The 23,475-nt window shown below is 49.9% G+C and overlaps 1 protein-coding gene across 1 annotated transcript in view; it reads left to right on the plus strand.

The window, feature by feature from the left end:
- The first annotated feature begins 9,141 nt into the window (after nt 1-9,141).
- The window catches only part of TMEM135 (transmembrane protein 135), a 518,807-nt gene continuing 504,473 nt past the window's right edge, over nt 9,142-23,475 (plus strand). Inside the window, exon 1 of the mRNA XM_075337557.1 lies at nt 9,142-9,377. Within this exon, the coding sequence (XP_075193672.1) occupies nt 9,237-9,377 (141 nt within the window). The 5' untranslated portion in view covers nt 9,142-9,236. The remainder of the gene's footprint in view (nt 9,378-23,475) is intronic.

Consider the following 23,475-nt stretch of genomic DNA (forward strand, 5'->3'; position numbering starts at 1 on the left):
AAGCAAAAGAATAAGAAATCACGAAGGGGGCAAACACTTTCACAACACTGTATACAGACCCGGTCTGGTGATGACTCATGCAGCGTTGATGACTGGACTTTATACAACAAGCATTTTTTACCTTTTGTGTTCCCCAGTTTCCTCAAAGATTATGTTTGCGAGCAGGACCCCCACTCCTCTTGTAATAGTTGAATTGTGTTAGGCTATGTTCACATTTCCGTTATTTTGCATCAGTCACCTGCGTTGCTTGACGCATGTGACTGATGCGTTGTACAACAGGTGACAAGAAATGGAATTGATTCTCAGGAGAAAGCGGATTTCTTTGGTGAAATAATTTCAGTATAGAAACGAGAGAGAGAGAACGATTAGCTGATCGCTCTGAAAAGCCGGCCGCCGGGAGATCAGCTGATCGCTCTGAAAAGCCGGCCACAGGGAGATCAGCTGATCGCTCTGAAAAGCCGGCCACAGGGAGATCAGCTGATCGCTCTGAAAAGCCGGCCACAGGGAGATCAGCTGATCGCTCTGAAAAGCCGGCCGCCGGGAGATCAGCTGATCGCTCTGAAAAGCCGGCCACAGGGAGATCAGCTGATCGCTCTGAAAAGCCGGCCGCCGGGAGATCAGCTAATCGCTCTGAAAAGCCGGCCACTGAGATATCAGCTGATCGCTCTGAAAAGCAGGCCACCGAGATATCAGCTGATCGCTCTGAAAAGCCGGCCGCCGAGATATCAGCTGATCGCTCTGAAAAGCCGGCCACCGAGATATCAGCTGATCGCTCTGAAAAGCCGGCCACCGAGATATCAGCTGATCGCTCTGAAAAGCCGGCCACCGAGATATCAGCTGATCGCTCTGAAAAGCCGGCCACCGAGATATCAGCTGATCGCTCTGAAAAGCCGGCCGCCGGGAGATCAGCTAATCGCTCTGAAAAGCCGGCCACCGAGATATCAGCTGATCGCTCTGAAAAGCCGTCTGCTGGGCGATCATTTCAGTTTAAAACCTGCGTGGGGGGGGGAGGAACTAATTTTACATGATTTCGGACGTTCTGCTGGACATGCTCAGTAATACGTGATGGATTCCTGCACTGGAATCCGTTGTGTGACAGAATCCTGCACCATAGACTTACATTATACCTCCTGACGGATTCCAACGGAATCCTGCAGGGTGCGTTTTTTTTTGCCGCACCAAAAAACGCTGCATACTGTGTCCCTCCCGCTCGTTGGTCAGTAAACGACTGATGCGCCGCACGGCGGATGCAACGCAGGGTCATCAGTCACTATCCGACGCTCATACAAGTCTATGGGAAACAACGGAATCCGCCAAACGGATTGCGTTGTTTATCAGAGCGGCGGATTGTGACTGATCCTAAACAACGGAAATGTGAACATAGCCTTACTCTGTAATGTCTGTGTCCATGCATGCCCCCACCCTTCATACTTTGAATTTGTATATGAAGACAGAAGGAAGGGGGCACATACTTTTTCTCTAAGGCCGTTGTGCAAGTCCTACGTTGACACTTGTGCGGCCGGCGACACTTATTATATTGTGACGGGAAGTGGTGAGATCACATAAAGATGACATTAGCGCTTTCCAGCCTCGTGGACGATGGGATCTGGTGCCCGGCGGATTCCCGGCATTCTTTCCTATTGCAGTGTGTTTGTACAATCCTCCCTTTTCCTTACTGCGAAATATTCCAGAGGGGACTGTATCAGGGACTACGAAGAACAAAGCTTTCCCACGAAGCAAGGAAACCACAACGGCCTCTAATACCGGCGGCCGTCACCTTATATATAGCAGATGGGTGTTATGATTCAGGTACAATGAGGGGTGTAATCCCCCATTCCCCCCGAAAACTCAGCAACTGCTCAAATGGAACACAGTAGCGTCTGACAGTCCGACACTTGTCACATTCGGATATTTCTCAATGAAAGGGTCCTGGATGAACGATGTCTTCTCGAAATGTAACCGTGATCATGGCAGGTCCGGTGCTGTGGGCCATGCACCATTCACTGACAAGCAATACCAGTCTTGACCTGCAGGCAGAGGGGGTGCGGTTTTAGGCCTCTGTAACCTATAGGTTGGTGCTGGTTTATGCAGCAGGCTCAGGACCTGCACCGGACGTGTTATAGTGCCGGCACTAGAGTTGAGCGAGTACCTACCTATTGTACTCGCTATGCTCATAATGAGTACTGTCTAATACTCGCGTATTGGTTCCGAATAGTGTGTGCAATGCAAGTCAATGGGGAAAACTAGTAAAGTAATGAATAACATGAATGCCGCACTAATTGTTCAAGCAGTGAATAGTGCAGAATTCAGGATACTCGTTAGATTGCGAGTATTCCCCATTGACTTGCATTGGACACGCTATTCGGAACGAATACTGGAGTATTTGACAGTGCTCGTTATGAGTAAGGCTGGTTTCACACTTGCGTTTTTTTCCTTCAGTCGCAATCTGCCGTTTTGGAAAACAGCGGAATCGCATTAACGGATTCCGCTGCTTCCCATAGACTTGTATGGACGACAAATAGCGACTGATGGACCTGCGTTGCGTCCGCTGGCCGACGCTGCGTTGCTTCCGCCGGGCGGAAGGAACGCAGCATGTAACTTTTTTGAGTGGCGGAATCTTTTATTTTTTCACTGTGCATGCTTTTTTTTTTTTTTTAAATCACAGAAACTTTATTTTGTCTCTCGGTGACCGAATGATCAGATGATCACCCGGCAGCCGGTTTTTCAGAGCGCTCAGCTGAGCGTCCGGCAGCCGGCTTTTCAGAGCGCTCAGCTGATCGCCTGGCAGCCGGCTTTTCAGAGCGCGCAGCTGATCGCCCGGTAGCCGGCTTTTGAGAGCGCTCAGCTGATCGCCCGGCAGCCGGCTTTTCAGAGCGCTCAGCTGATCGCCCGGCAGCCGGCTTTTGAGAGCGCTCAGCTGATCGCACGGCAGCCAGCTTTTCAGAGCGCTCAGCTGATCGCCTGGCAGCCGGCTTTTCAGAGAGCTCAGCTGATCGCCCGGCATCCGGCTTTTGAGAGCGCTCAGCTGATCGCACGGCAGCCGGCTTTTCAGAGCGCTCTGCTGATCGCCCGGCAGCCGGCTTTTGAGAGCGCTCAGCTGATCGCCCGGCAGCCGGCTTTTGAGAGCGCTCAGCTGATCGCCCAGCAGCCGGCTATTGAGAGCGCTCAGCTGACCGCCCGACAGCCGGCTTTTCAGAGCGCTCAGCTGATCGCCTGGCAGCCGGCTTTTCAGAGCGCGCAGCTGATCGCCCGGTAGCCGGCTTTTGAGAGCGCTCAGCTGATCGCACGGCAGCCGGCTTTTCAGAGCGCTCAGCTGAGCGCCCAGCAGCCGGATTTTGAGAGCGATCAGCCGGGTGATCAGCTGATCGTTCACAATAGTCTGCCGCCAGTAAAACTGTAAAGAAAAAGAAAAAAAAAAGGCAGATTTCGTTGTTTTGTACGATCCGTTGCATCGTTGTGCCATTATATGCAACGCATCCGCTCCATCCGTCACACAACGCAATGCAACAGATGCCATTCAACGCAAGTGTGAAACTAGCCTAAGGCGAGTGCAAATAGTTAGGTACTCGCTCAACTCTAGTGCTGGCACCGAAAGCCGGTGTCACACCTACAAGTGCCGCGCGAGTCTCGCGTTGCATCACCCGGCACGGATTCACCCTCTTCTCACAGGTGCGGGTCGGTTGCATGCGTCTCTATGCCGCTGAGACGCTCCTGTCCGGAGAGTGTGAGTCTGTAATGCGAGGTACAAGTGAGGCACTCGCAAGTGTGACACCGGCCTAAATCTAAGTGCAGCAGGAGCGGGGTCCGACCGCTGCGGTCAGTCTTTGACAGCGTCATGTACCAGGATCTGAAACGTTGCAGGTGCCCTTCTGTAATGTAAGGGGGCACATGTGTTACCATAGACAGCTAAAGGCTCATTGACAGCCATACTGGTTCTGTAAAGTCCTCTTGGTGGCCGCACTTCTCCCCCAAAAAAAAGCAATACAAAGCAATATGTACACAAAATGATACAAAAAAAAACAAGCCCTCGTACGGCTGGAAGGATCGAAAAATAAAAAAAAGTTACGGCTCTTGGAAAAAGGAGAGGAAAAAAACTAAAGTGCAAAGACAAAAAATGTCTGTAAGAATCAGACTCCGCCGCTTGGACTTTTTGGAGTCAGAGGCGACTCATGGGCAGCCGAAACGAGCGACGAGTCGCAGCAATTTATTTTTTGTCGGAACGTCCTACTAAGCAACTAAGAAGCAATGCGTGCACCGTCTACAGCCGGGCGGGGCGCCGAATAATGACAGTGTGACGTGGACGGGTGATAGGATGCTTCTTGGCGATTTCTAAAAAAATTATCACTTTGGCTTCTCGTCTCCTGCTGGTCACTATGCCGTGTGGCCAGGCACCGCAGCGAGGCGATCCGCAGCGCAGAGGGGAGCGCGGCAGCTTGGGCACACGCCCGGTCACCGCAGGGTACATTTATCACGGATGAAAAGAAATTGTACAAAAGGAAATCCAGAATCATTATGGCCTTATAACTGGAGGTCATACACACTGCGCCCCTTTGGTGCACAGGCCGAGTCTGGTACTGCAGCTCAGCCCATTAACTTTAATGGGGGGGGGGGGGAAGAGTCTTTTAAGGCTTAAACTGATGAAATTAAAACAGTAATTTGATAAAATATTATTTTTTTATGTAGAATATTTTATTCAATTTTTTGTATATATGATCAGAAAGGTGGGCAATCTGCCTGACCAGCAGATACACGGACAAGAAACAAAAGCCTGGAGATGTTCGCTGAGATCTATGGGAGTATATATCCTCTATAACTTGTGCAGAGGCTGTTGTACAGGAGAGGGGAGGAGGTAAGCTGTGATACCACCTACTGTGAATGGGGGATCCTGTATTAGCTACTGTATATAGAGGTGTTATCAGTCATTGTATGGGAGGAGGAAGTGAGCTGTGACATCACCTATTGTGAGTGGTGGATCCTGCGTTATCGACAGTATATAGAGGTGTTATCAGTCATTGTACGAGAGAAGGTGAGCTGTGACATCACCTATTTTGAATGGTTATCTACTGTATATAGAGGCGTTATCAGTCATTGTAAGGGAGAAGGTGAGCTGTGACATCACCTATTGTGAGTGGTGGATCCTGTGTTATCTACTGTATATAGGGGTGGTATCAGTCATTATAGAGGAGGAGGTGAGCTGTGATATCAGCTATTGTGAGTGGTGGATCCTGTGTTATCTACTGTATATAGGGGTGGTATCAGTCATTATAGAGGAGGTGAGCTGTGATATCAGCTATTGTGAGTGGTGGATCCTGTGTTTTCTGCTGTATATAGAGGTTTTATCAGTCAGTATAGAGGAGGAGGTGGTGAGCTGTGACATCCCCTATTGTGAGTGGTGGATCCTGTGTTTTCTGCTGTATATAGAGGTTTTATCAGTCATTGTAGAAGAGGAGGTGAGCTGTGACATCTCCTATTGTGAGTGGTGGATCCTGTGTTTTCTGCTGTATATAGAGGTTTTATCAGTCAGTGTAGAAGAGGAGGTGAGCTGTGACATCAACTATTGTGAATGGTGGATCCTGTGTTATCTACTGTATATAGAGATGTTATCAGTCATTATAGAGGAGGAGGTGAGCTGTGACATTCCCTATTGTGAGTGGTGGATCCTGTGTTTTCTGCTGTATATAGAGGTTTTATCAGTCAGTGTAGAAGAGGAGGAGGTGAGCTGTGACATCAACTATTGTGAATGGTGGATCCTGTGTTTTCTACTGTATATAGAGATGTTATCAGTCATTATAGAGGAGGAGGTGAGCTGTGACATCCCCTATTGTGAGTGGTGGATCCTGTGTTTTCTGCTGTATATAGAGGTTTTATCAGTCAGTGTAGAAGAGGAGGAGGTGAGCTGTGACATCAACTATTGTGAATGGTGGATCCTGTGTTATCTACTGTATATAGAGATGTTATCAGTCATTATAGAGGAGGAGGTGAGCTGTGACATCCCCTATTGTGAGTGGTGGATCCTGTGTTTTCTGCTGTATATAGAGGTTTTATCAGTCAGTGTAGAAGAGGAGGAGGTGAGCTGTGGCATCAACTATTGTGAATGGTGGATCCTGTATAACATACTGTAGAGGTGTTATACAGAAGTGAGAGGGGTCTGTGATTACTAGGATGCCAACTGTGGATACGGGGGGGGGGGGGTAGTTTTGTAGATGTTTGGCTGCTCTGTGGGCTGGCTACTATGCTAGGCGGGCTGCTGCAACGACTGGAGTAATATAGGAAAGGTGCACGTGTGAGGCGATGTTCACACAGGGCATCTTTTGCTGCGTTTTTGAGGTCACAAAGCTGCACCTATATGCATGCATTTCCCTCTCCCAGCAGAGTCTATGGGATTCCTCTTTTGCTGTCCACACTGGGCACCTTTTGTTGGCTGCGCTTTTGAAGATGCAGATGTCACTTCTTTCTGCGTTTTTCCAGTCTTCCAGTCAATAGATTTGACTTAAAAAACGCATTGTGCAAAATGCGGGAAAAAGGCAGCAGAAGCGCATGCGTTTTTGATGCATTTTTGCTGCGGGTGCGTTTTTTTGGGTCCAAAAAAGCTGCATCTTTGTGGTTAGAAAATATGCAGTGTGTGAACATGGCCTGCTGCAGACGGGACTGCTCTGACTACTGGGGAACAAAAGATGCACGCTGTGCGGAGGCGAAAAACGACTGCCATAAGAACTGGAGGAAAGCGGGAGAATGATGACTACTGCGACAGTGCGGGGGCCGCGCTACATCTGCTGCAGGACACTGCTGTGACTAGCGGAGCGCATGTTGGGGGGGGGGGGGAGAGATCTGCACTGTTGTTGGGGGTCTGCACTGACGATGGGGAATGTCTGCTCGGATGACAGGGGTGGCCTGCACTGGTGTTGGGGGATATCTGTACTGATGATGAAGGGTCTGCACTGATGTTTGGAGGAAGGCCTGCACAATGTTGGGGTGGTCTGCACTGATGTTGGAAGGGGGGGGGCTGGAGTGATGATGGGGGGTCTGCACTGATGTTGGGGAGGGGGTCTGCACTGATGATTGGGGGAAGGCCTGCACAATGTTGGGGTGGTCTGCACTGATGTTGGGGGGAACCTGGAGTGATGATGGGAAGGTCTGCACTGATGTTGGGGGGGGGGGTCTGGAGTGATGATGGAGGGTCTACACTGATGTTGGGGTGGTCTGCACTGATGTTGGGGGGGGGGGTCTGGAGTGATGATGGGGGGACTGCACTGATGTTGGGGGGGTCTGGAGTGATGATGGGGGGGTCTGGAGGGATGATGGGGGTCTACACTGATATTGGGTGGGGAGTCTGGAGTGATGATGGGGTGGTCTGCACTGATGTTGGGGGGGGGGGTCTAGTGATGATGGGGGGACTGCACTGATGTTGGGGGCGTCTGGAGTGATGATGGGGGGGTCTTCACTGATGTTGGCAGGGGGGGCTGGAGTGATGATGGGGGGTTCTGTACTGATGTTGGGGGGGTCTGGAGTGATGATGAGGGGTCTACACTGATATTGGGGGGTCTGGAGTGATGATGAGGGGGTCTATACTGATATTGGGGGGGTCTGGAGTGATGATGGGGGGTTCTGTACTGATGTTGGGGGGGGTCTGGAGTGATGATGAGGGGGTCTACACTGATATTGGGGGGTCTGGAGTGATGATGGGGGGTTCTGTACTGATGTTGGGGGGTCTGGAGTGATGATGAGGGGGTCTACACTGATATTGGGGGGTCTGGAGTGATGATGGGGGGGTCTGCACTGATGTTGGGGGGGTCTGGAGTGATGATGGGGGGGTCTGCACTGATGTTGGGGGGGTCTGGAGTAATGATGGGGGGTCTGCACTGATGTTGGCAGGGGGGGGGTCTGGAGTGATGATGGGGGGTTCTGTACTGATGTTGGGGGGGGTCTGGAGTGATGATGGGTGGTTCTGTACTGATGTTGGGGGGGTCAGCACTGATGTTGGGGGGGTCTGGAGTGATGATGAGGGGGTCTACACTGATATTGGGGGGTCTGCACTGATGTTGGGGGCGTCTGGAGTGATGATGGGGGGTCTGCACTGATGTTGGCAGGGGGGGCTGGAGTGATGATGGGGGGTCTGCACTGATGTTGGCAGGGGGGGTCTAGAGTGATGATGGGTGGTTCTGTACTGATGTTGGGGGGGTCAGCACTGATGTTGGGGGGTCTGGAGTGATGATGAGGGGGTCTACACTGATATTGGGGGGTCTGGAGTGATGATGGGGGGTCTGCACTGATGTTGGGGGGTCTGGAGTGATGATGGGGGGTCTGCACTGATGTTGGCGGGGGGGTCTGGAGTAATGATGGGGGGGTCTGCACTGATGTTGGGGGGGTCTGGAGTAATGATGGGGGGTCTGCACTGATGTTGGCAGGGGGGGTCTAGAGTGATGATGGCGGGTTCTGCACTGATGTTGGCGGGGGGGGGATCTGGAGTGATGATGGGGGGGGTCTGCACTGATGTTGGGGGGGTTCTGGAGTGATGATGGGGGGGTTCTGCACTGATGTTGGGGGGGTTCTGGAGTGATGATGAGGGGGTCTGCACTGATGTTGGGGGGGTCTGCACTGATGTTGGGGGGGTCTGGAGTGATGATGGGGGGGTCTGGAGTGATGATGGGGGGGTCTGGAGTGATGTTGGCGGGGGGGGGTCTCCACTGATGTTGGGGGGTCTGGAGTGATGTTGGCGGGGGGGGGTGTCTGGAGTAATGTTGGGGGGTCTGCACTGATGTTGGGGGGTCTGGAGTGATGTTGGCGGGGGGGGTGTCTGGAGTAATGTTGGGGGGTTCTGCACTGATGTTGGGGGGGTCTGGAGTGATGTTGGCGGGGGGGTGTCTGGAGTAATGTTGGGGGGGTCTGCACTGATGTTGGGGGGGTCTGGAGTGATGTTGGGGAATGTATGTACTGATGTTCGGGGTGGTATGCAATGATGTTGGGGGGCTGGTCTGCACCAAAGTTGTGCCACATGACCGCTCAGTAGAGCACAGTTCACACTAGTCCGGGTCTGTAGAAGCCGCACGTCTCCGGCCCCTGCTGTTCCCCTCCGCTGGTGCCCGGCCTCCTCCACCGTGCGCGTCCCCGCCGTCCTGAGCCAGCCAGGCCTTTGTACGGGAGTAACCCCGGCGGCGGGGGAGACCTTTACTCTCCTTCCAGTGGGGACGACGCCGCCGCCCCTCCTCCACACTCCTCCTTCTCCACCACCAGGAAACATGGCGGCGCACAGCAAGTCCATTCCGCATAGCTGCTATGAGATCGGGCACACATGGAACCCGTCCTGCGTCATCTCCTACCTGCAGATCACACAGGGCGCCATGGAGGAGTCCCTGAAGATCTACGCGCCCCTGTATCTGGTGAGAGCTGGGAGGGGAAGCCGCTGACAGCAGGAGGAGGCGGAGGGAGCAGGGTGTATGGAAGCCGACAAGGGCCAAAAGCTGCTGCAGCTCCTGCTGTCACTACTGTGCACTGGGCCGCGAACGTGAAAACCGCTACAAGCACAAAGTACAGCGGTTATAACAACCAATCAGATGCCGGCTTCTATATTCCCACTGCCAATTAGAATGCTACTTTCAATATTTATCCTTGCCTGGGAATATTAAAGCTGCATGCTGATTGGTTGCTAAGGAAGGTCTGTTTTTAATGACATGGCAACTATTACAATGAAAAACTATAAGTTATACAATGCTCTGGTACAAAGGATGAGGCAATCACTGCACAGACATTCAGTAACTGTCCAAAACTCACCTATAGTAAAAGCAGCAGCCCTATTGGTTGCTATGGACAGCCCACTATACAATGCATAGATTGTCCATAGCAACCAAGAGTTGTCATTTATGTTTACTACAGGGCCTGTGAAAATTGGGAACTGGAATCTTATTGTCAGCACTTTTTTCATGATGAATCTGCAAATGTTCAAGTATGATTTGCATTTATGCCCTTAGGTCCTGTTCAGACTGCCGTCTTTCACTGTCCATATATATCACTGTCCATATATATATCCGGCTATGGGATCTCTGCATATAGTGCCCAGACCGGCCACGGGATCTCTGCATATGGTGCCCGAACCGGCCGCGGGATCCCTGCATATGGTGCCCGAACCGGCCGCGGGATCTCTGCATATGGTGCCCGAATCGGCTACGGGATCTCTGCATATAGTGCCCAGACCGGCCGCGGGATCTCTGCATATAGTGCCCAGACCGGCCACGGGATCTCTGCATATGGTGCCCGAACCGGCCGCGGGATCTCTGCATATGGTGCCCGAACCGGCCGCGGGATCTCTGCATATGGTGCCCGAATCGGCTACGGGATCTCTGCATATAGTGCCCAGACCGGCCGCGGGATCTCTGCATATAGTGCCCAGACCGGCCACGGGATCTCTGCATATAGTGCCCAGACCGGCCACGGGATCTCTGCATATGGTGCCCGAACCGGCCGCGGGATCTCTGCATATGGTGCCCGAACCGGCCGCGGGATCTCTGCATATAGTGCCCAGACCGACTACGGGATCTCTGCATATGGTGCCCGAACCGGCCGCGGGATCTCTCCATATGGTGCCCGAATCGGCCACGGGATATCTGCATATGGTGCCCGAATCGGCCACGGGATCTCTGCATATGGTGCCCGAACCGGCCACGGGATCTCTGCATATGGTGCCAGAATCGGCCGCGGGATCTCTGCATATGGTGCCCGAATCGGCCACGGGATCTCTGCATATAGTCCCCAGACCGGCCACGGGATCTCTACATATAGTGCCCAGACCGGCCACGGGATCTCTGCATATAGTGCCCAGACCGGCCGCGGGATCTCTGCATATAGTGCCTGGACCTGCTGCGGGATCTCTGCATATAGTGCCCGGACTGGACGCAGGATATCCCGACCTGAAGGTATAGCTATAAAGTGGGCCATGAAAGATGACCGTCTGATCCCACCATAAAGCTGAGTCTACACAGGGACATTGGCCACGACACACGTTGCATTGAAAAAGACCCGTAGACAGTTTCCAGCTCGCCGTGATCCATCCTCTGCTACTGGAGCGTGGAAGGTCGGCTGTGCCACGGCTCGGAAGAAAGAGAGGAAATGTTGGCGTATGTTAGCATCTACGCGTTTCAAGTGTTGCCGCAGTTAGTGACATGTCACTTCTTAGAACGCGCGCTTCGGGCAGCAGCTCTAATATGCCACGTGCGGACATCTCCTGCATAATCTTCATAGATTATGCTGGGGACGCAGGACGCATGCAGTTACGCTGCGGTGCAGATCGCAGCGTAACTGCTTGCAAATACGCAACGTGCGCACATAGCCTTAATCATGATGAAGGGTGCTGCATCACCTGAAATGCGTAGATGCTAACATACGCCAACATGACATTTTAATCTTATGTCCCGGGTGTTATACGTATCCAAATAGAGAAGTCTGCATGTTCGTGTTGCTGAATTCCTCTTTCGTCATAGAAAAAGCCTCTGGTACATGGCATCATAACGAACATAAATGTGGCCGCCCTAGTGATGAGCGGGCACTACCATGCTCGGGTGCTCGGTACTCGTAACTAGTGATGAGCGGGCACTACCATGCTCGGGTGCTCAGTACTGGTAACTAGTGATGAGCGGGCACTACCATGCTCGGGTGCTCTGTACTGGTAACTATTGATGAGCGGGCACTACCATGCTCGGGTGCTCGGTACTCGTAACTAGTGATGAGCGGGCACTACCATGCTCAGGTGCTCAGTACTGGTAACTAGTGATGAGCGAGCACTACCATACTCAGGTGCTCAGTACTGGTAACTAGTGATGAGCGTGCACTACCATGCTCAGGTGCTCAGTACTGGTAACTAGGGATGAGCGGGCACTACCATGCTCAGGTGCTCAGTACTCGTAACTAGTGATGAGCGGACACTACCATGCTCGGGTGCTCAGTACTCGTAACTAGTGATGAGCGGGCACTACCATACTCGGGTGCTCAGTACTCATAACTAGTGATGAGCGGGCACTACCATGCTCGGGTGCTCAGTACTGGTAACTAGTGATGAGCGAGCACTACCATGCTCAGGTGCTCGGTACTGGTAACTAGTGATGAGTGGGCACTACCATGCTCGGGTGCTCAGTACTGGTAACTAGTGATGAGCGGGCACTACCATGCTCGGGTGCTCAGTACTGGTAACTAGTGATGAGCGGGCACTACCATGCTCGGGTGCTCAGTACTTGTAACTAGTGATGAGCGGGCACTACCATGCTCAGGTGCTCAGTACTCGTAACTAGTGATGAGCGGGCACTACCATGCTCAGGTGCTCAGTACTCGTAACTAGTGATGAGCGGGCTCTACCATGCTCGGGTGCTCAGTACTCGTAACTAGTGATGAGCGGGCACTACCATGCTCAGGTGCTCAGTACTGGTAACTAGTGATGAGCAGGCACTACCATGCTCGGGTGCTCGTACCTAGTGATGAGCGGGCACTACCATGCTCGGGTGGTCAGTACTGGTAACTAGTGATGAGCGAGCACTACCATGCTCGGGTGCTCAGTACTCGTAACTAGTGATGAGCGGGCACTACCATGCTCAGGTGCTCAGTACTCGTAACTAGTGATGAGCGGGCACTACCATGCTCAGGTGCTCAGTACTCGTAACTAGTGATGAGCGGGCACTACCATGCTCAGGTGCTCAGTACTCGTAACTAGTGATGAGCGGGCACTACCATGCTCGGGTGCTCGGTACTCGTAACTAGTGATGAGCGGGCACTACCATGCTCGGGTGCTCAGTACTCGTAACTAGTGATGAGCGGGCAGTACCATGCTCGGGTGCTCAGTACTGGTAACTAGTGATGAGCGGGCACTACCATGCTCGGGTGCTCAGTACTCGTAACTAGTGATAAGCGGGCACTACCATGCTCGGGTGCTCAGTACTCGTAACTAGTGATGAGCGGGCACTACCATGCTCGGGTGCTCGGTACTGGTAACTAGTGATGAGCGGGCACTACCATGCTCGGGTGCTCGGTACTGGTAACTAGTGATGAGCGGGCACTACCATGCTCGGGTGCTCAGTACTCGTAACTAGTGATGAGCGGGCACTACCATGCTCGGGTGCTCGGTACTCGTAACTAGTGATGAGCGGGCACTACCATGCTCGGGTGCTCGGTACTGGTAACTAGTGATGAGCGGGCACTACCATGCTCGGGTGCTCAGTACTCGTAACTAGTGATGAGTGGGCACTACCATGCTCGGGTGCTCAGTACTCGTAACTAGTGATGAGCGGGCACTACCATGCTCGGGTGCTCGGTACTGGTAACTAGTGATGAGCGGGCACTACCATGCTCGGGTGCTCAGTACTCGTAACTAGTGATGAGTGGGCACTACCATGCTCGGGTGCTCAGTACTCGTAACTAGTGATGAGCGGGCACTACCATGCTCGGGTGCTCAGTACTTGTAACTAGTGATGAGCGGGCACTACCATGCTCGGGTGCTCTGTACTCGTAACTAGTGATGAGCGAGCACTACCATGCTCGGGTGCTCAGTACTCGTAACTAGTGATGAGTGGGCACTACCATGCTCGGGTGCTCAGTACTCGTAACTAGTGATGAGCGGGCACTACCATGCTCGGGTGCTCAGTACTTGTAACTAGTGATGAGCGGGCACTACCATGCTCGGGTGCTCTGTACTCGTAACTAGTGATGAGCGAGCACTACCATGCTCGGGTGCTCAGTACTCGTAACTAGTGGTGAGCGGGCACTACCATGCTCGGGTGCTCGGTACTCGTAACTAGTGATGAGCGAGCACTACCATGCTCGGGTGCTCAGTACTCGTAACTAGTGATGAGTGGGCACTACCATGCTCGGGTGCTCAGTACTCGTAACTAGTGATGAGCGGGCACTACCATGCTCGGGTGCTCAGTACTTGTAACTAGTGATGAGCGGGCACTACCATGCTCTGGTGATCGGTACTGGTAACTAGTGATGAGCGGGCACTACCATGCTCGGGTGCTCAGTACTCGTAACTAGTGATGAGTGGGCACTACCATGCTCGGGTGCTCAGTACTTGTAACTAGTGATGAGCGGGCACTACCATGCTCGGGTGCTCAGTACTTGTAACTAGTGATGAGCGGGCACTACCATGCTCGGGTGCTCAGTACTCGTAACTAGTGATGAGCGGGCACTACCATGCTCGGGTGCTCAGTACTTGTAACTAGTGATGAGCGGGCACTACCATGCTCGGGTGCTCGGTACTGGTAACTAGTGATGAGCGGGCACTACCATGCTCGGGTGCTCAGTACTCGTAACTAGTGATGAGTGGGCACTACCATGCTCGGGTGCTCAGTACTTGTAACTAGTGATGAGCGGGCACTACCATGCTCGGGTGCTCAGTACTTGTAACTAGTGATGAGCGGGCACTACCATGCTCGGGTGCTCAGTACTCGTAACTAGTGATGAGCGGGCACTACCATGCTCGGGTGCTCAGTACTCGTAACTAGTGATGAGTGGGCACTACCATGCTCGGGTGCTCAGTACTTGTAACTAGTGATGAGCGGGCACTACCATGCTCGGGTGCTCAGTACTTGTAACTAGTGATGAGCGGGCACTACCATGCTCGGGTGCTCACAGTACTCGTAACTAGTGATGAGTGGGCACTACCATGCTCGGGTGCTCAGTACTCGTAACTAGTGATGAGTGGGCACTACCATGCTCGGGTGCTCAGTACTCGTAACTAGTGATGAGTGGGCACTACCATGCTCGGGTGCTCAGTACTCGTAACTAGTGATGAGCGGGCACTACCATGCTCGGGTGCTCAGTACTCGTAACTAGTGATGAGTGGGCACTACCATGCTCGGGTGCTCAGTACTTGTAACTAGTGATGAGCGGGCACTACCATGCTCGGGTGCTCAGTACTTGTAACTAGTGATGAGCGGGCACTACCATGCTCGGGTGCTCAGTACTTGTAACTAGTGATGAGCGGGCACTACCATGCTCGGGTGCTCACAGTACTCGTAACTAGTGATGAGTGGGCACTACCATGCTCGGGTGCTCAGTACTTGTAACTAGTGATGAGTGGGCACTACCATGCTCGGGTGCTCAGTACTGGTAACTAGTGATGAGCGGGCACTACCATGCTCGGGTGCTCAGTACTTGTAACTAGTGATGAGCGGGCACTACCATGCTCGGGTGCTCACAGTACTCGTAACTAGTGATGAGTGGGCACTACCATGCTCGGGTGCTCAGTACTTGTAACTAGTGATGAGCGGGCACTACCATGCTCGGGTGCTCGGTACTCGTAACTAGTGATGAGCGGGCTCTTGGAAGGTGAAGAGGAACATTTGTAGATGAAGGGGGTCCGCTGGGACTGCATATACTGCACCTGTAGCCATCCATGCCTGATAGTGTGCTCTCTTTGCTGCCATTGAAAGTATTAAGTCTGCGCCAAAGGAAAACAAGGTTCCTATAGGCTGTGAGCAAGCAGAGGTCTTGAGCAACTTAATTGGTGGATGATGCGATCTGTAGAAAAGCTGAGCGGAGCTGAAGTTAAGTTCCGGGTGTTGCGTTGGAGAGTCGATGGTTCCATTCGCTGCCATCCCACATTGGGGACCGCAATCATCTGCCTGTATTTGTCTATATTTCTAGTGCATATGATTGCATTTATTGTGTATATACAGTATATGGCGGGTGACTTTGTACGTTGATCTCTGATCCGTTACACTCGGTTGTCGGTGTTTCCAGGTGACGGGTCACAGTCCGCGGGTCACAGATAACGACAGACGGAGCGCAATGATTTACCCGGTCACGGTGACGAAAGTTCACTTTCTAGTGAAAACCCTCTGATTTACACGGGCTTATGAATGCTCGATAGCCTGATCATCAGCCTTACAGGCCTCATCCAATATTGTACTACATTTATAGCATATCCATGTGGGATCCACATATATACAGCACAGACCAAAAGTTTGGACACACATCATTCAAAGAGTGTTCTTTATTTTCAGGACTCTGAAAATTGTATATTCACATTGAAGGCATCAAAACTATGAATTACCACATGTGGAATGAAATACTTAACAAAAAAGTGTGAAACAACTGAAAATACAGTTAGGTCCAGAAATCTTTGGACAGTGACACAATTTTGGCGAGTTGGGCTCTGCATGCCACCACATTGGATTTGAAATGAAACCTCTACAACAGAATTCAAGTGCAGATTGTAACGTTTAATTTAATGGTTTGAACAAAAATATCTGATAGAAATTGTAGGAATTGTCACATTTCTTTACAAACACTCCACATTTTAGGAGGTCAAAAGTAATTGGACAAATAAACCAAACCCAAACAAAATATTTTTATTTTCAATATTTTGTTGCGAATCCTTTGGAGGCAATCACTGCCTTAAGTCTGGAACCCATGGACATCACCAAACGCTGGGTTTCCTCCTTCTTAATGCTTTGCCAGGCCTTTACAGCCGCAGCCTTCAGGTCTTGCTTGTTTGTGGGTCTTTCCATCTTAAGTCTGGATTTGAGCAAGTGAAATTCATGCTCAATTGGGTTAAGATCTGGTGATTGACTTGGCCATTGCAGAATGTTCCACTTTTTTGCACTCATGAACTCCTGGGTAGCTTTGGCTGTATGCTTGGGGTCATTGTCCATCTGTACTATGAAGCGCCGTCCGATCAACTTTGCGGCATTTGGCTGAATCTGGGCTGAAAGTATATCCCGGTACACTTCAGAATTCATCCGGCTACTCTTGTCTGCTGTTATGTCATCAATAAACACAAGTGACCCAGTGCCATTGAAAGCCATGCATGCCCATGCCATCACGTTGCCTCCACCATGTTTTACAGAGGATGTGGTGTGCCTTGGATCATGTGCCGTTCCCTTTCTTCTCCAAACTTTTTTCTTCCCATCATTCTGGTACAGGTTGATCTTGGTCTCATCTGTCCATAGAATACTTTTCCAGAACTGAGCTGGCTTCATGAGGTGTTTTTCAGCAAATGTAACTCTGGCCTGTCTATTTTTGGAATTGATGAATGGTTTGCATCTAGATGTGAACCCTTTGTATTTACTTTCATGGAGTCTTCTCTTTACTGTTGACTTAGAGACAGATACACCTACTTCACTGAGAGTGTTCTGGACTTCAGTTGATGTTGTGAACGGGTTCTTCTTCACCAAAGAAAGTATGCGGCGATCATCCACCACTGTTGTCATCCGTGGACGCCCAGGCCTTTTTGAGTTCCCAAGCTCACCAGTCAATTCCTTTTTTCTCAGAATGTACCCGACTGTTGATTTTGCTACTCCAAGTATGTCTGCTATCTCTCTGATGGATTTTTTCTTTTTTTTCAGCCTCAGGATGTTCTGCTTCACCTCAATTGAGAGTTCCTTAGACCGCATGTTGTCTGGTCACAGCAACAGCTTCCAAATGCAAAACCACACACCTGTAATCAACCCCAGACCTTTTAACTACTTCATTGATTACAGGTTAACGAGGGAGACGCCTTCAGAGTTAATTGCAGCCCTTAGAGTCCCTTGTCCAATTACTTTTGGTCCCTTGAAAAAGAGGAGGCTATGCATTACAGAGCTATGATTCCTAAACCCTTTCTCCGATTTGGATGTGAAAACTCTCATATTGCAGCTGGGAGTGTGCACTTTCAGCCCATATTATATATATAATTGTATTTCTGAACATGTTTTTGTAAACAGCTAAAATAACAAAACTTGTGTCACTGTCCAAATATTTCTGGCCCTGACTGTATGTCTTATATTCTAGGTTCTTCAAAGTAGCCACTTTTTGCTTTGATTACGGCTTTGCACACTCTTGGCATTCTCTTGATGAGCTTCAAGAGGTAGTCACCGGAAATGGTTTTCCAACAGTCTTGAAGGAGTTCCCAGAGATGCTTAGCACTTGTTGGCCCTTTTGCCTTCACTCTGCGGTCCAGCTCATCCCAAACCATCTCGATTGGGTTCAGGTCTGGTGACTGTGGAGGCCAGGTCATCTGGCGTAGCCCCTCATCACTCTCCTTCTTAGTCAAATAGCCCTTACACAGCCTGGAGGTGTTTGGGGTCATTGTCCTGTTGAAAAATAAATGATGGTCCAACTAAACGCAAACCGGATGGAATAGCACGCCGCTGCAAGATGCTGTGGTAGCCATGCTGGTTCTGTATGCCTTCAATTTTGAATAAATCCCTAACAGTGTCACCAGCAAAGCCCCCCCCCCACACATCACCCCTCCTCCTCCATGCTTCACGGTGGGAACCAGCCATGTAGAGTCCATCCGTTCACCTTCTCTACAAAGACACGGTGGTTGGATCCAAAGATCTCAAATTTGGACTCCTCAGACCAAAGCACAGATTTCCACTGGTCTAATGTCCATTCCTTGTGTTCTTTACCCCAAACAAGTCTCTTCTGCTTGTTGCCTGTCCTTAGCAGTGGTTTCCTAGCAGCTATTTTACCATGAAGGCCTGCTGCACAAAGTCTCCTCTTAATAGTTGCTCTAGAAATGAGAAGGTGTGTCCAAACTTTTGGTCACTACTGTGTGTGTGTATATATATATATATATATATATATATATATACACATATATACAGTGCCTACAAGTAGTCTTCAACCCCCTGCAGATTTAGCAGGTTTGATAAGATGCAAATAAGTTAGAGCAAACTTCAAACAAGAGCAGGATTTATTAACAGATGCATAAATCTTACAAACCAACAAGTTATGTTGCTCAGTTAAATTTTAATAAATTTTAAACATAAAAGTGTGGGTCAATTATTATTCAACCCCTAGGTTTAATATTTTGTGGAATAACCCTTGTTTGCAATTACAGCTAATAATCGTCTTTTATAAGACCTGATCAGGCCGGCACAGGTCTCTGGAGTTATCTTGGCCCACTCCTCCATGCAGATCTTCTCCAAGTTATCTAGGTTCTTTGGGTGTCTCATGTGGACTTTAATCTTGAGCTCCTTCCACAAGTTTTCAATTGGGTTAACGTCAGGAGACTGACTAGGCCACTGCAACACCTTGATTTTTTCCCTCTTGAACCAGGCCTTGGTTTTCTTGGCTGTGTGCTTTGGGTCGTTGTCTTGTTGGAAGATGAAATGACGACCCATCTTAAGATCCTTGATGGAGGAGCGGAGGTTCTTGGCCAAAATCTCCAGGTAGGCCGTGCTATCCATCTTCCCATGGATGCGGACCAGATGGCCAGGCCCCTTGGCTGAGAAACAGCCCCACAGCATGATGCTGCCACCACCATGCTTGACTGTAGGGATTGTATTCTTGGGGTCGTATGCAGTGCCATCCAGTCTCCAAACGTCACGTGTGTGGTTGGCACCAAAGATCTCGACCTTGGTCTCATCAGACCAGAGAACCTTGAACCAGTCTGTCTCAGAGTCCTCCAAGTGATCATGAGCAAACTGTAGATGAGCCTTGACATGACGCTTTGAAAGTAAAGGTACCTTACGGGCTCGTCTGGAACGGAGACCATTGCGGTGGAGTACGTTACTTATGGTATTGACTGAAACCAATGTCCCCACTGCCATGAGATCTTCCCGGAGCTCCTTCCTTGTTGTCCTTGGGTTAGCCTTGACTCTTCGGACAAGCCTGGCCTCGGCACGGGTGGAAACTTTCAAAGGCTGTCCAGGCCGTGGAAGGCTAACAGTAGTTCCATAAGCCTTCCACGTCCGGATGATGCTCCCAACAGTGTAGACAGGTAGGCCCAACTCATTGGAAAGGGTTTTGTACCCCTTGCCAGCCTTGTGACCCTCCACGATCTTGTCTCTGATGGCCTTGGAATGCTCCTTTGTCTTTCCCATGTTCAGGGCCGGCTCCAGGTTTTTGTGGGCCCTGGGCGAAAGAGTCTTAGTGGGCCCCATCCACACATAGATATGCACAGATACATACACATACAGGCATACTTATTTAAATAGAAATTCACAAAAACACATAAATAGACATAAATCTAGACACAGTCATGTACTCTGACATGCATAGATACACATCACACATGCGCACACACACACACACACACACACATTATTTTTATATATTTATCCTGTATATATATTTCTAATATTGGGAAGCCGGCAACAGCCTCACTCACCTCCCGGCTTGTCTAACAGACATCAAATAAGGTAGGACCCTGCTTCACCAATTAGGTGCTCTGGAGAAAAATAGTTATATATAGGAAAGAACTCCGGCACTCTTAGTTACCCCAGTAAGAGACTCAAACGTATATAATGTTCAAAATGATTTTTTATTCAAAGAAAAAAAGTCCATAAATAAACGTTTCGACCTAATTCGGTCTTCTTCTGAAAGGACTTATCCTATGGACCGATGGAGATGCAGGGTAAAATTGTGATCTTTCTGTATGAGATCCTCCTATATAGATCCACTGCCTATTTAGTCAGTGAGGCCCCACGGAGCGTTTCCTACACACATATGTCTACCTTGCAATATAACCGTGAGGGATTTCCTCCTCTTGTCTAGTATTGTCTAAATCCGACCTCATTTCAGATATCCATTTTGGCCAATTATAGGACGGCACTCTGAATGTATATCACTGAATGATCTCATAGGCAATTGATCTTTACATTTATGATGATACCGTGGCGAAGAGCTGATTGATCTAAAGACTTGGTGAAGTCATTTCTCAGCAAGACGTCCGATAGAAATAATTAATATAATCCACATTGAGTTTTTTCAACATAACAGGTCTATTTGATACAGTGGATCTATATAGGAGGATCTCATACAGAAAGATCACAATTTTACCCTGCATCTCCATCGGTCCATAGGATAAGTCCTTTCAGAAGAAGACCAAATTAGGTCGAAACGTTTATTTATGGACTTTTTTTCTTTGAATAAAAAATCATTTTGTCTAACAGACATGACTGCACATAGAGCACACTAACACTGCTGTATATACATCACAAGAGAGGCTGAGGACAAACACATTACTGGGGGAATATATATTACTGAGGAAAGGGGTATACAGCAATGGGGGGCATACAGCTCTAGAGGAGGGCAGTGACTGAGGTGGGGGGGACAAACAGCTGTGAGGTGGGGGGTGACATGCAGCTCTGGGGGTATACAGCTCTGGGGTGGGGGGGGGGACATACAGCTCTGAGGGGGTATACAGCACCTGGGTGGAGGGAACATACAGCTCTGAGGGGGTATACAGCACCTGGGTGGAGGGGACATACAACTCTGGGGGTATAGTAGTTTGCAGCCCCCATATTGTGTTATGAAGCCCCCATTGTCCTCCATATAGTATTATGTAGCCCCCATATGCACTATGCAGCCCCCATATAACATTAAGCAGCCCCCATATAGCACAATGCAGACCTAGATAGCATTAGGCACCTTCATGTAGTATACAGCCCACAAATAGCACAATGCAGACACATATAGCATTAGGCACCTTCATGTAGTATATAGCCCACTTATAGCACAATGCAGACCCAGATAGCAATAGGCACCCTCATGTAGTATACAGCCCCTATATACCACAGTGCAGAGCCAGACAGCATTAAGCACCCTCATGTAGTGCAGAGCCCCTATATAGTACATTGCAGAGTCAGATAGCATTAGGCATCCTCATGTAGTATACAGCCCACATATAGCACAGTGCAGACCCAGATAGCAATAGGCACCCTCATGTAGTATACAGCCCCTATATACCACAGTGCAGAGCCAGACAGCATTAGGCACCCTCATGCAGTGCAGAGCCCCTATATAGTACATTGCAGAGTCAGATAGCATTAGGCATCCTCATGTAGTATATAGCCCACTTATAGCACAATGCAGACCCAGATAGCAATAGGCACCCTCATGTAGTATACAGCCCCTATATACCACAGTGCAGAGCCAGACAGCATTAGGCACCCTCATGCAGTGCAGAGCCCCTATATAGTACATTGCAGAGTCAGATAGCATTAGGCACCCTCATGTAGTATACAGCCCCTATATACCACAGTGCAGAGCCAGATAGCATTAGGAACCCTCATATAGTACACAGCACCTATATAGCACAGTGCAGAGCCAGATAGCATTAGGTATCCTCATGTAGTACACAGACCTATATAGTACAGTGCAGACCCAGACAGCACAGTGCAGAGCCAGATAGCATTAGGCACCCTCATGTAGCATACAGCTTGTATATAGCACAGCCTGTATATAGCACAGTGCAGAGCCAGATAGCAATAGGCACCCTCATGTAGCATACAGCTTGTATATAGGCTATATACAAGCTGTATGCTACATGTGGGTGCCTATTGCTATCTGGCTCTGCACTGTGCTATATACAGGCTGTGCTATATAACATAGCACAGCCTGTATACAGCACAGTGCAGAGCCAGATAGCAGTAGGCACCCTCATGTAGAATACAGTGATTAATACTCAGTGGCGTTACTAGAGTTTGATGGGCCCTGGTGCAAAATTTGGACCGGGGCCCCCCTCCACGTACACCGAGACTTAGGGTACGGAATAATGACACTGTCACTTGGGGTACAGGATAATGACGCTGACACTTGGCTCTTACCCTCAGCACCCAGGTTTCCCATGATCTGAAATCCCTCTATCAGTACCCTGCTTTCCCATGTTCTGATATCCATCTTGTCCTCAACACCCAGCTTCCCCATGCACTGCTATACATCTTTCCCTCAGCACCCAGCTTTCCCATTTCAGAACATGGGAAAGCTGGGTGCTGAGAGATGTATAGCAGAGCATGGGAAAGCTGGGTGCTGAGGGAAAGAGCCTTTTTCCCTCAGGACAAAACATTTCCATCCCATACTTGTATCTTTGTCCCCCCTTGTATATAGATCTCCAAATACTATAATGGCCCCCACATAGCCTTCCGTATAATATAAAGGGTCCCACATAACCCTTGATATATTAGAATGCACCCCCATAGTTCTCCATGTATTACAATGCATTTCCCCATAGTTCTCCATGTATTATAATTCACCCCATAGTTCTCATATATTATACTGCACCACATAGGTCTCCAGTTTTATAACGCACACCCATAGTCCATGTATAAGGTAGCCTCCATATTCCTCCATATATTATAATGTAGCCCCCATAGTCCTATATGTATTATAATGTAGCGCCATAAATCATCATATTGTATTATGCAGCCCCATATTCCTCCATGTATAATGCACCCCTAGTCCATGTATAAGGTGTCCTTCATGTTTATTATGTAGTCCCATAGACCTCCATGTATCATGCAGCCAGCACCCCCAGGCCTCCATGTGTCATGCAGCCAGCAAAATAAAAAAACAAGTACCTCACTTCTCCTTCCGACCCCTGCGACAGCGGTAGTTACTCCCCTGCCCCCATATCTCGCACACCCTGCTCCCCATACAGCCTGCACCCCCATATCATACACACTACACCCCCACATCTCACACAGCCTGCACCCCCCAGATCACACACACCCTGCCCACATATCTCACCCTGCCTGTACCCCAACTTACCCCTCTCAAACACTCTGCACC

This window comes from Anomaloglossus baeobatrachus, chromosome 2, assembly GCF_048569485.1.
Source record: "Anomaloglossus baeobatrachus isolate aAnoBae1 chromosome 2, aAnoBae1.hap1, whole genome shotgun sequence".
NCBI classification, from domain to species: domain Eukaryota; kingdom Metazoa; phylum Chordata; class Amphibia; order Anura; family Aromobatidae; genus Anomaloglossus; species Anomaloglossus baeobatrachus.